Below are 12931 nucleotides of genomic sequence, written 5' to 3'. Positions count from 1 at the left end.
GGAGGAAGGAGATGGATTTTTTATTATTTTTAAAATTTTATTAATAGAAATAATAGTTGGACTATATCGAAATATATCGATAACTGAAAGAATTAGTTTGACATTTTTTAAAATACAAGAGGTGTAAGGAAATTGAGTTAAAGTAGAAGGGATGTTGCTCTAATTTATCGTAAAGTGAAATATGCTGTAAAAAATATTATGGAGCTCTAAAATATAGAGATTTTATTATTTTCTCTCCTATTTTAGTTGCACTAATTTTTTTTTATTTTTTTTTGAAGAAATAGGTAACCCAACCCTAAATTTTACTGCCTAGATTCAAATTTTGAACGTATAACATCTTGTAGTATTATAATCATTTGAGGAGCAAAATGGTACCACAATGACAAGTCTCAGTTCATAATTGCATTGAAAATTCTAATCTCACATATCTTGCACTCAATAATATTATAATATTATATTAGGATGCTCTTTATTGCATGCCTCTTGACATGTGGATTAGTGATGTCTGAGATGCATGACATGTGTCCTACATGAGCTGGCTGCCAATTACTCTCTCTCTTCGGTTCATGGATATCTGTGTTGCACCTCTTGCTATGACTACTCCAAACTTTTTAGTGGTAGTAGTGCAAGGCTGCCATCCACCATCCATCGGTGACCTTTGGACTTCAGAGAAATAAAAATTATTGTGTGCATTGCATACACAGCCATGTTAGCATATGCCACCAATCATCATGATGTATTATGATGGGCCATCACTGAGATAAACACGTGACGAGTGGAATCCACGCAACAATATGCCCTGGTGGAGGGTAGCATCAGGTGCACAAATCAAAAGTGTGAAATAGAGACAAAAAGAAGGGAAAGAAAACAATCTAAATAAGAGCAAAAAGATATTAAAAAAAAAAAAACTCTTCTCTCGCTCGAAAACAGAGTAAGCTAAAATTTATGGCTCCAAAATGTACAGTCCCAAAACCTGGTCCAGTTCTGCGTCCGCCAGAATAGCTCTCGTATTGCAGTCATTTATACAAGTGAACTACCGAAACTGCCCTTTTTATTTAAAATTTGCTGTAATTTCTTAAATTCCAAACTTACCCCCGACAGAAGGTTTTTTCATTAATTCTATATCTAAACACTGTCGCCAATTCTGTAAAGAAAGAGGGTATTATAGGAAATTTGGTACACATGGGCACCGACTTCTTTCTATGTGAACGCATAATTACCATCAACGGTCTCGAGCTCACATGCTTTTCTTGTGCTCCCAAGAAACGCCTCGCTTTCTCCATCTGCGCGACGCAGCGAAGCGCGAATTCCGAGGTTCCTTGGACGCTCGTCTCCCCCTCACTCTGCACTGATTGCCGGTATTCGTTCTCTCCTGTGATTCCATCGATGTTATGTATGTTTTAATGATCTCTTTCTCTCGTTCTACCGTCTGTCTTGTTTAATTTTCTTGTATGTTTGTGACTGTCTTGTTGATTTTTGTTGCTTGCGAGTTAATCCTGGATTAGGGTTTAGCTGCTTGTTTTCCATGTCAAGAAATAAATCCGGCAATCCTATTTTCATCTTGGGATAGGTTTCGCAGCAATGTAGGGTTTATATTCTTTCTTGTTGGCGTTTTTGCCTTATTTATCCCAAAGAATCATCTCTCGTTTCTTTTTCCTTTAATATTAGTACCTTTCTTGGATTTATGAAAATTTTCTTTTCTTGAATTTGTTTTATGATCTTTTCTTTTTCTTTCTTTTTTGCTGCATATATCGTTTGATTACTCTGGTGACTAGCCTTTCTAATATTATCTTGGATTTTTTTTTCTTTAAGTATTCAAAAAGTTATTGCATTGGTTGGCGATCTTTATAATTTATAAAGTAATATGCAGGTTAAGATTTTGTTGCTTAGTTCAAGTTATGTGAAGTAAAATCAGTGGGGGATAATATTAATGTTGGTTTATAAATCTGTGCTTTATATTGGAAAATATCTGTTTCCTTCGTTTTTAATATTTTTTTGATGGCAGAAACTATTGGAGGTCTCATCTTTAGAGCGGTGAAATTGCAACAAAATGGTATTGGCCCAGACAAAAACGCCTTTTTCTTGTGATAACTTAATGCAATTCTTTGCTTACGGCCTCTTTTTTGATCGATATAGGTTAAGGTTGAATGCTCAGACAGCGGGGATTCTTCAGATGTTGAGATTTTGGGTCAAACTGTGCCTTTGGTTGGTTCCTCAGGTTCAAAGCCCTGTTCTGGCCTAAACTTAGTAAAGGAGGTATTATTTTTACACCATGAATTTATTTATTGCTCTTTTCCCTTTTTGGGAACCTTGATCATTACTGTCTTCTTATTAATCTCTGGATGTGTTTATGTTCTTTGGAAATCTGTTGCAGTCCTCCTTTTTAACAAACTACGTTAACTTATATGCTAATGTCATATCTTATTACTGCTAGAAAACATGCTATATGTCTTGAATACTTCATTGGATCTTGCTGACTATCATCAACTGTTAAAACTGGTATATTATTTAATCAAGGAAAAAACTGTATTCTGTTAAATCCTGTAAGATCGGAAGGTGTTCAATGTGGATTCAATCGACCACTGAAATATGGAAAGAAAAAACAGAACTGCTACAGCTAGGGTAGATGAGGATAACCATGAAACAAGCTTTATTTTTGTATATCATGTGTTCACCCCATTTATCTGGTAGTATTCTTTAGTTTTGGGGGCTTGGGGTTGTGCAAAACTGGAAGAAGTCAAAGTGGCCCAACTTTAGGCAACTCTGGGTCCTACCTTGCCAAAGTCAGCCAAGTGGGCTTCCAGTTATAACCCACTGAACTGGGGAGTGGAGTAAAATTCCACTTCTAGCTGAAGCTGCTGAATTGCACTTCAGTGGTCATTTTCGACAACCAAGTAGCCCGAAGTGCCCACTTCTGGGAGAATGCTACTTTAGAGCCCTCACTTATGGGCAACCAAACATGCTATTAGCTGAATGTTCTGAAATGTAATTGAAACTGCATTTCTTTTTTGACAGATTTAAGAAAGAAGTTTCCATTTTTCTAAGGATAATTTAAGTAATTCGAGAAGTCTCCTATTGATTTTTGAACCCTTAACAATCATGAAGTGTTAAAATAGCAAGAGAAGCGGTGCAAGTTGTTGGCTGATGCAACTACTTATTATCTTAATTGAGTTTTAAATTTTGGTGCTATATTCATGTAACAAGTGAAACAAACTTATATCTACTCATCAATAAGCATGGATTATTATCAAATATGCAGCAAAAAATAAAAATAAAAACAAGTTATCAAACAAGATATGAATGTTCTAGCTGGCATTCAGATAGCCTTTGATGGGATAGCATAGGATTTTAGCAAGGGCTAGAAAGGGGAGAATAGAATGTTTAAAGGTTTGCATGATGTTAGGTCATCCAGGTTGAACATGATCAGTAATAGGACACTTGAGTAGGAAAAGGTTTACCTATGGGTTTTGGCACACATTTCTAGGGTGCTGCGCTTTCTTCCTACTGACTATGGTATTACATCGTGTTCATCTTGAGTGTCATTGAAAAGAGAATGGAGACATAATGACGGAAGAAAGCAAGGAAGAAGACGGATATGGTATGAGAGAGTAAATGAAAGTGAAATATAAAGGAAGACAAGGAAATGTATATCAGCAATTGCATGATGTAGATGATAGGTTTGCTAGGAAATGGGCCTTATTGGAAAATCATGAGCCTATGTGTGGCATGAATAACTCTGACATTAGAGAAGGATGGCTCTTGGCAAATGGTCTAGAAGTCTTGGCTAAGGTTGGGCTACAAATTTTTTGACTGCTTCCACCTCTCCCCTTTCCCCCTTCCCAAACACACAGAAATATGCATGCATGCAGACTTGTACAAATCCATAATATGTTAACGATTAGATGGCTGCGCTAATGACCATGATACGGGAAGTTGGTCAACTAGGCTTTGTCAGCCCCTTGGCCACCCCACCGATGGTCCAAAAAGCTAGGTGGCTCTCATATACGCTTTGGCCATCTAGTTTGCATTTGGACAGCTTACCTTTGACTAGGAGAGCCAAATGGGACAGGTTTGGATGGATAATGGGTGGTGTGTTAAGCATGTTAGCATGCAAGTTGCAACTGCCCTATATTGTTCACTGGCGCAGAAACATCTTAGTTTGGTTATTATTCACAAGCTGCAAGTTCAATTAATTTTTGATTAGTTATTTTAACTTTATTTTGATTATTTTCCATTTGGTAGAGAGTAAATAATTATGCTTCAACTATTTAACACGTCATACTTGAGAATAAACCCTAAAAAAAATGCAAAGTTATTTTCTTAACTTTTCCTTATTTTAAATAAAATTCACCTTGGCATCTGCTAGAGTGCCTGTTCATTGTATAACCACTTTGTAGGCTTTTGATAACTTTCATATCACAAATCACCTTTTAACCACTGCAAATAGCTTGTGATTGCAAAGCATTCATAATTTCCAAAAGAATGTACCTGAAAGGCTACCTATATTATTTTCTTAGACAAAAATACTTTACAAATAGGAAATTTTCTAGTTTGGACACTGCATAAATGCCTTGCACTTCAGTTGTTGGATAGCTGCACATTGAGTGCCATCTAACTTTCAGGACTGGATGAGATAAGGAATGAGGTAATCAGGTACACATGAACATCTCCGTACCATGGGGACATTACCTATACTCTTCTCTTTATGGCTGCATTTTGAATCTAGAGTGAAGATGGTCTTCATAGAAAAAGCTGTACACCACATTCTAATGAACATCACAGAGAAAAGAATGAAAGCAATTCCAGAATGGGTTTGTCCAGAAAATGTGTTAAAAGAAATGATCAGGGCTGAAATATAATGTGCTAATTTCTTGTAAGATTGCTCTGATAGTGACACCACATAGGCATACTTAAAACTTAATGTTATGCTTTATGCATCAACTCTTGAAAGTCTGACTGGCTTTATAGATCATTCACAAATATACTCTTAGCACTGCAGAAATAGTTTTAAACTTTCTCCTTTAAGGGAATTATTTCAGATGAATAGAATTGGAGGATAAACACAAACAATGAGAGAAAGTAGGGAATTTTTTTTTTCTTTTGTATTTTTACGAGGGTGGGGAGGGGTGTATTTTGCCTTCTCGACAGTGGCAGTTTTATCATTCTGTTTATAAATTGTTGCAACATGATATATGGGAAAATGACTATGCAGTTCTCGAGGATTTGGCGATCGCTAATTGCCCTGCCTGTGCATCTATACCATCACTTTCTGAACCCTACAATTAAGACCAAATAGCTTAAACATTATCTCCAATAATCGCACAAATTAAATATTATAACATGAGAAAAACATCATGTGACATAACTAGAGACGGTATATCGTTAAATTGGTTGTCAACAAAGGACAAGGGGTCATGTTGGAGAGAATTTCAAGCTATATGTGCGACTTGCTCTTTTTTCCATGTCTTATCGAACAATGATATGCCAATTTCATCTGCATAGGTTTAGTCTTTAGGCTTTAGGTTGATCATGCTTTGACTATAGGTCAAAGACTACCAATTATAATAGATTGTATCTATACCTGTTTGCATTACCACTTATTCTTTCCCTTAATTTACTGTAGGAAACTGTTCCCAGCTCTTCTAGTGGTCATTTAAAATCATATTTTATTGGAATGGGATTTTCGCCAACTCTTGTTGACAAAGTTATCGAGGAGAATGGTAGGCTTTTTATGGAAACTCATAATATATTGTTTCTTTTGAAATGTTCCCATCTACAGACCACTAGTTTGTTCATTATTGTCATTTGAGATATGGGATATGCTGTTTCTTTACACATGCAGGTGAAGATCGTGCTGATTTGCTACTCGAGGCTCTTCTTAAACATTCTGTAAGTGATTATTCCGAAATAATGTACTCCACTTTTCTAAGGTGGAGATAAAGTTTACTACTTGTAACTACGAGTTCTAATTTTTCAGTACCTTGTTTCAAAATTTTAGCAATTATTGATACTTATGAAAGATTATGCACTGTTTAATGGCCTTCACTAATATCCTAGTTATATATATATAGTCGCAGGTTATTACAATAAATTTTATTTATGCTGCAAGGGTCATACGGTCCAAGCATCTAAGTACCAGCATGTACATCCTGGTACAGATGCACTCATTGTGCTGGTACCTTACCAACACATTGTATTTCGCCTCTATTTCAGTGTGCTGGCACCAAGATGCGTATTATGTGTCTGAACAGTATGATAAGATACCTACTGTACTGTATCTGTAACACAGTAATATGGCTATCAGTTCTGATACTTCAACCCTTGATATGGCCCAATCATTTCTTTCTTTTTCACTTAATTTCTAGGCACAGGATCTGAGTACCAGCCTGAAGCTGTCCATTCCAGCTGTACTGAATCCATCCTGGTACTGACATGCCCACTGTGTTGGTAACCTACCAACACATTGTATTTCACCTCCACTTTAGTGTGTTGGCACCAAGATGCGTTCTGCATGTCTGTACGGTACCATACAATGCCTAATGTATTATATCTGAAGTGTACCTAATATGGATATCAGTTCTGATACTTCAACCCTTGCTTTTATCTAATTGTTTCTTCCCTTCTCACTTAATTTTTAGGCGCAGGTTACAGGCTTTGTATATATTTTGAATATTTCCACTGAAGACACTGAAAAGCATACATCCATTGCTACCAGTCTTGGTCTCTGGAAATGAAGTTGGCTGTTTGATGTCTCTCCGGTTGACGTCTTTTCCAAACCGAGTTGTTGGATTTGGCATTGGAAGAAGTTTTTCACCCTTTTTCTTAAATTTAAAGATGTTTATAAGTCGTACACAAAGCAAAAGAATCAAAGCAAAGTGCAAAATGGATTTTCAGAAAGAAAAAGATATAGGCAATTAATGTTGATAGAAACTGAGGAAAAGCAACCCAAGGATCAAATCCAATTACTTGGCTGTTTCTTTTTATTTTTATTTTTTGGACTGAAATATCTTTGCAAAACTAAGTTGTTGAATCTGGCATTTCTTCATAACTGTTTACAAGCGAAAGCAAAGCGCAGGCATATCAAATTTGGATTTCGCTGGATTTTTGGGGAGGAAAGGTACGAGGCAATCCTTTGAGAGTAGATAAGAAGCCAGCACAACCTCAGTATGAATTGAAGTGATGCAAAATTGATTCTACGATCTACAGATTGAAAGGTTATGTTCTGTACTGGCATGAGATGTACAGCAAGACATTATAGCGCATTCTCTAGTGATTTGAGTTGGTTGTCTATAACATGGGTCCCACACATATGAGATCTGGCATGCTTGCAAAGCAAAGCTAATTGGCAAAATGGCTAGCATTGAGGAGGGTAGGGGGAAGGGTTGAAAGCAACTTAACATATGTAGATGAAATGACTGTTTGATGAGATTTCAAGAAGTAATTCTTTCGACTTCTGCTAGGAAAAGGAATACATAATGAGGTTTGCTTTATTTTTGTCCCAAAGAAAAAGATAGTAGCATCAGAAGGCGTAGGTCAGGATAATGAATGGAAAGCACTAACAGATAAATTTTCACAACAATACTAGTTTCAGATTTTTGCAATGCTCTGCAGGTTCTTTTGAACTGCGATACAGGGGCTGAGTGAATCATATGACATGAAATCCAGTGAGGGATATGATCACCTGATTGAGACATGCACATGATACAGAGGCGTCATGGTGTCTATAATGTCAAGTATACTGTTTACATGGTATATGATGAATAAGAATAAAAAGAAGAAGGTTTGTTTCATCTACCATATAATCATGCACACTGACAAGGCCAAACATTATTGGAGCACATTTGGCTGTGGGGCATCTGCTATTTCTAGATAATAATGGCTATGACTCTAATGATAATTCCATTTATGATATAATGATTCTCGTGTAACGTAAAAGATGCAGGATGTTTCTTTTTTATTTTTTTTTTGGGGGGGAGCTAGAACTGTTGTCATACTTTGTTAATTTGTTATAACATTACAAATGGTTTATGAAGCTGTAGAAAAACAAATTTTGATGGTGTTTGATGCCAAGTTGGAAATCAGAAAAGAAATTATCGAACCTTTTCTCTCTATACATCTTCTGTCCCATTATATTTTTTCCTTCTCTCTTCTTTCTGCTGTCTTACATTTTGTTTGTTTTCTTACAACCATGCATTTGCGACAGGGATACATAATAAATTCAAAGTATGTCTGTGTGTAACATTGGTTGGTTTGCATTTATCTATTTGTGTAATGATGATATAGTGTCTTTTATTAGTATGTGTAATTTGATGATATAGTGTCTTTTATTAGTATGCTTTCCATCGTTTTTCATTGATATTCTGAGTATCAATTCTTTTGGGACTGAAAAGTTTAAGTTGGATTAAAGTTTTGGTAATTCTTTGGAATCAATTAGGCCCTTCAGAAGTCAAGTCCCGATGCATCAAGTTCTCTGGATGGGTTCTCCAGTTTTGATGATGAAGAAGGTTCACCTCTTGAGTTCACCACAGATGATAGCGAGGAAAATCAGGTGATCCTTAAGTTCTTATTTCTTGTCTGAATGTATTGTGAACTTGAATCAGGGAACATGTGCTGACTAGGATACTGCTAGTCCTAGACACTGCACACAACAGAAATACTATGCTGTGCCTTCATCTTGAGATTATTATTCTTATGGCCTTATATTGTGTTTTCACCTTTGGATATCCTTGCTTGCTATCTTTTGTTCATTCTAGTAAAACTATGTTCTGGTAATATATGTATATGTGCTTGTCATTAGAGTTACATTTTTTACATTGCGGTTTGTATAACAATCGAAGCCTTCTACCTCAATGACTAGATCTTTCTGTAGAAAGTACTCTGTTGTGTACTGGTACAAATTACTTCTCCTAGAGTGCATTTTCTGGGCATTTTGGGAAGTTGTGGCATGTTCATACTATTTGAGTGAACATTGCATGATGTACCTGATCTTTAGATATTGTGTGAGATTAGATTATAGGGGTGTTAATTACAAATCCCTTGATAAGAAACTTGCATGCATAATCTTCTAGCGGATTCTTAGTTTAAACGAGTCCTTCAAAATTTCCAAGCTTAATACTTTCGTAATGAGAAAAAGGCTGGTCATGCTTGAATGGTTGAGCTTCATTTTTCGAATTGAGAGGAAAAAAGAATCATTACTGTAGTTTCGGCAGTCATCTAGCATCCATTATTTTCTGCAGTCTGCTGATTTTTCTTCCATTTCCTTACTGAAAAACAAATTATTTTACTAGATTGTCTTATTGAAGACCAAGTACTTATTCTCACCAAAAAGGAAAAACAAGTACTTTTCATCTGGCATTAGTTTGTCCACTCAAGTTAATAATATATTGATGCTGTGGTGTATGACATGCGATGAACAAACTTATAAACAAAACAAGAGACTATTGAATACAGTCATCTTTTCCAATGCAAAGCAATTTATAAAACCTAGAAACAGAAAATGGGCTATCAAATATGGTTATCTCCTTTCTGTATAAAGCAATTTAACGTAAACAACTGTTTTGCATTGTAGTTTATAGAAAATGGGCTATTAAATATGGTTATCTTCTTTCTGTATAAAGCAATTTGCCATCAATGACTGTTGTGCATTATACTTTTATCTCTCAAGTTGCATGGTTTTTCCTTTTATATTGAAGAGTTGTTTCAACACTTAAAAACAATGTTTCAGGTGTTTGTGATTATATTTTATTAGTACTATGTACTGGCTGCATATACTATTTACAATATTTTGCTATATTAACCAGCTTAATGCTCAAACCACCTGTACATTGTGCACCATTATGCACATGTATATAAAGATACATACTTTGTTTGTTTTTGTGTATTGCTTCTTCTTTATACATATGCATATTCATACATATATGTAATGCATACAAACGCAACATGTATGTATGCAATGCATATATGGTATGTATGTGATATTTATTTTTATGTCTTTCTTGATCTATGTATGTGCATGCATGCATGTGTGCGCACACACATATATATATGTGCATGCATATATGGAGTCACGCAATTGCACACTTTTTGCCTTGAATCATCTTTTCACATCTGGTGGTGGTTAAGATTAGCTAGAGCATCTGTGGTTCTGGTGATTAGATCCTCGTTCTTCTTTCCCACAACCTGAAGGCCACGTAGGTAGATACAACAATATAAATTTTACTCTTATACATTGGATACTTGGAGCTTCTAGCCTTGATTTATCCTGGCAGAGTCGAGACCTTTTGTGGGACTGTTCCTATAGGTTGGATTCAACTTGTAAATCATTTGATTATGCTTGATGTCTGAGATTTTCTAAAGGTGATATTTCAAGTGATTTTGTTTGATTTTGGAACATCCTGCTGATGTTAATGGCAAATTGACATCAGATCTTGCTGTTTTTTGTTTCTCTTGTTGGTTTCCTTCCCGGTGCGAATGGTTTTTTCATCTTAATTTCTGTCTTGTCTTCCCCACTATGACAGTTAAGATGCTACACAGCCTGAGGACACTAAGCTTGTTCTCTTTCATTTGGCTGCAATATCTCTCAAACTCGAAGAGGAAAGCCACCTTACTCTTATGCATTGGATACTTTGAGCATCTAATCTTGATTTGTCTTTACAGAGCCTAGAATTCTTGTGGGACTGTCTGTGTATGTTGGATTCAACTTGTGAATGATTTGATTATGCTAGAATTCTTGAATGTTTGATTATGCTTGATTTCTTCTAAGTTTGATTATGCTTGATGTTTGATTCTGTTTGATTTTTGAGCTGGTCTTGTTGTACTTGGTCATTGTTCGTTGTTTCTGGTCTTTTTTGGACCAAGTAAGCTATTTTTTTGTAGCAATGCTTTTTGCGCTATTGCAATTCGGTATCTGATGGTAGTTCCAGGTCAGTTTATTGTTCTTCTCTTCTTTTAAGTCTGTTCTATGACTAATTTACTAGGAGGCTTTGATATTAAGCTTTAATGACCATCTAATTGTCATACCTGGTCCATCACTTTGAAGTTACATCTTTAAAGATTCTTAATATGTAGTGCCGCATTAACGTCAAACTACTTAAATCCTTCTTATATGGGAACTGTTGCTGCAGATTCCTGGCTCTGATTGGAGTGGCTGGAGTCGGTCGGGAAACGCAAGTGCGGCGAGACTTGCAAAACAAGTCCTGATCGGAGTTGGCTCCGGTAGGGACCCTCCGACGGCCAAGTCAGGAAGCTGGAATAGATTAGAAGAAGTGCCAGAGGAGAGCGAGCGCGATTGTGCGTACCTGAAGGGTCCTTTTTTTACCTCTATTTATAGGGAGGCGATAGCCATAGGGGGAAAAGTGATGGGAGATCATTTTGGCCTTTTTGTTCATACTAATGCTGTCCGGTTTGGACTTTGGTGGCGGACATCACCTTATCTGACATGCAATCAGTTGCTCTTAGGCATAGCGTGATTTGATGTGACCTCATTCGGCATGTAATCAGTCGTTGGAGTGGCGTGGTTCAACGTGGAGTGATGTGACTTGATGGGACTGTAGGAGTTGACCTTTCTAAACCTGGCAGGCAGCAATAGTTGAAGGGAATGCAGCCTGTGGTTGGAGGCAAAGATCGGCAGGGGGTCCTTTGATCGAAGATGATGCTGGGGCCAAGATCTTTTCAGGATTGGTGTTTGATGTTCAGGAGTCGTCCTAATGTCAGTAACTGAGGATCTATGATTGAAGCTAAAATCAGCAGTCAAAATCAAGCTTAGCAGTCGAAGTTAAGATCGGTGGCCAAAGTAAGGATCGGCGGCTCAAGTCAGGATCGACGGCCAAAGCGAGATTGGCAAGGTTTTCCATTAGGAAGCTTGATTTGAAAGGATCAGTCAAAGAGCAAAGATCGATGAGATTCGAAGTGAGATTCTTCATTGCTTCATTATGTACTAAATTACTCAACATAGCTTTTTCGTAGTTCTAGAATGACATATCTATCACTGGGATTGTACTCATTTATCTCCAATCGATAATGTGATGACAACCTTGCATACTTCGTCACGGATCCCCTTTGGCATGTGTCTTTGGCATAGGTGACATATCACCCTCCAATATATGCTCCCTACTTTCGAGTTTAGATCATGGAGGGTTTTGGACGAAGGGAGTATATTGATACACGGTTGCTGAAGATACGCCCGTCTTAGTTGAAATGATGCGTCTGCGCCTTTTCGAAGAAAAAGAAGGGTCATGTCAAGGGTTAATCATGACCGAGCAAAATGGGGCGGTTTTATGGGACTCGAAGGATGGTGCGCTTCATTTTGGGCATAGCCCATATATGAGCCGTCTGTCGGTTTTTGTTGGTCAATGGGGGTGCGCCAATTGTCAACCATCCGACGGCTAGGGAGATTCGATATCTGGGCCATACTGGTCTTGTTGCACTTATAAAAGGGGGCCATATTTTCTTCCTATCTTCTCTTATGCTTTCAGAGTTTTTTTTCTCCTCCTGATCAAGTTTTCGACTTCCTTCAAGCTTTTTGAAAAGCTCTCCCTCTGGTCGTCTCCTTCAATTTTCTTGGGTTGTCGGTGACCTTCGGTAACTTCCCTTGGTCAATTGTCCTTGTCTCCCATACAGTTGCTGGTGGGTTTCCTTGCTCCCCTGTCGATATTTCGGTTTCCCTTTTTTTTCTGTTGGTTTTTCTTAACTATCTCTTTATTTTCTTTTGACTTATTTTGGTTTGTTGCAGATATGAGGTCCAAAGAGCTTGAGGTGTTGAGGAAGAATGCGTAAAAGAAGAGGAAGGCATCCTCATCAGCTGCTGTCGGAGCCCAGAAGAAGCAAAGGCACTTCAATGCTGGTTAGAGAGAGGTGCTCCCTTCGGCTTCTTCCACTCAGGTGGGAGCTATATCGGCTCTCCCGATCCAATCTTGTCCTCCGATGCCAGCAG

The 12931-nt window shown here is 37.3% G+C and overlaps 1 protein-coding gene across 2 annotated transcripts in view; it reads left to right on the top strand.

Annotated features, from left to right (window-relative positions):
• The first annotated feature begins 1233 nt into the window (after positions 1-1233).
• Positions 1234-12931, top strand: part of LOC105044956 (probable inactive DNA (cytosine-5)-methyltransferase DRM3) — a 29706-nt gene continuing 18008 nt past the window's right edge. The window contains exons 1-6 of one of the 2 annotated variants that reach the window (XM_010923066.4): positions 1234-1358; positions 2006-2053; positions 2137-2256; positions 5624-5720; positions 5843-5889; positions 8435-8548. In XM_010923066.4, coding sequence (XP_010921368.1) covers positions 2051-2053; positions 2137-2256; positions 5624-5720; positions 5843-5889; positions 8435-8548 — 381 coding nt within the window. In that variant the 5' untranslated portion in view covers positions 1234-1358; positions 2006-2050. Of the gene's footprint in view, positions 1394-2005; positions 2054-2136; positions 2257-5623; positions 5721-5842; positions 5890-8434; positions 8549-12931 lie in introns of both variants that reach the window. The other variant, XM_010923065.3, reaches the window with a different exon arrangement.

The sequence above is a fragment of the Elaeis guineensis genome, chromosome 5 (assembly GCF_000442705.2).
Source record: "Elaeis guineensis isolate ETL-2024a chromosome 5, EG11, whole genome shotgun sequence".
NCBI classification, from domain to species: domain Eukaryota; kingdom Viridiplantae; phylum Streptophyta; class Magnoliopsida; order Arecales; family Arecaceae; genus Elaeis; species Elaeis guineensis.
This window is presented reverse-complemented; position numbering and strand designations above follow the sequence as displayed.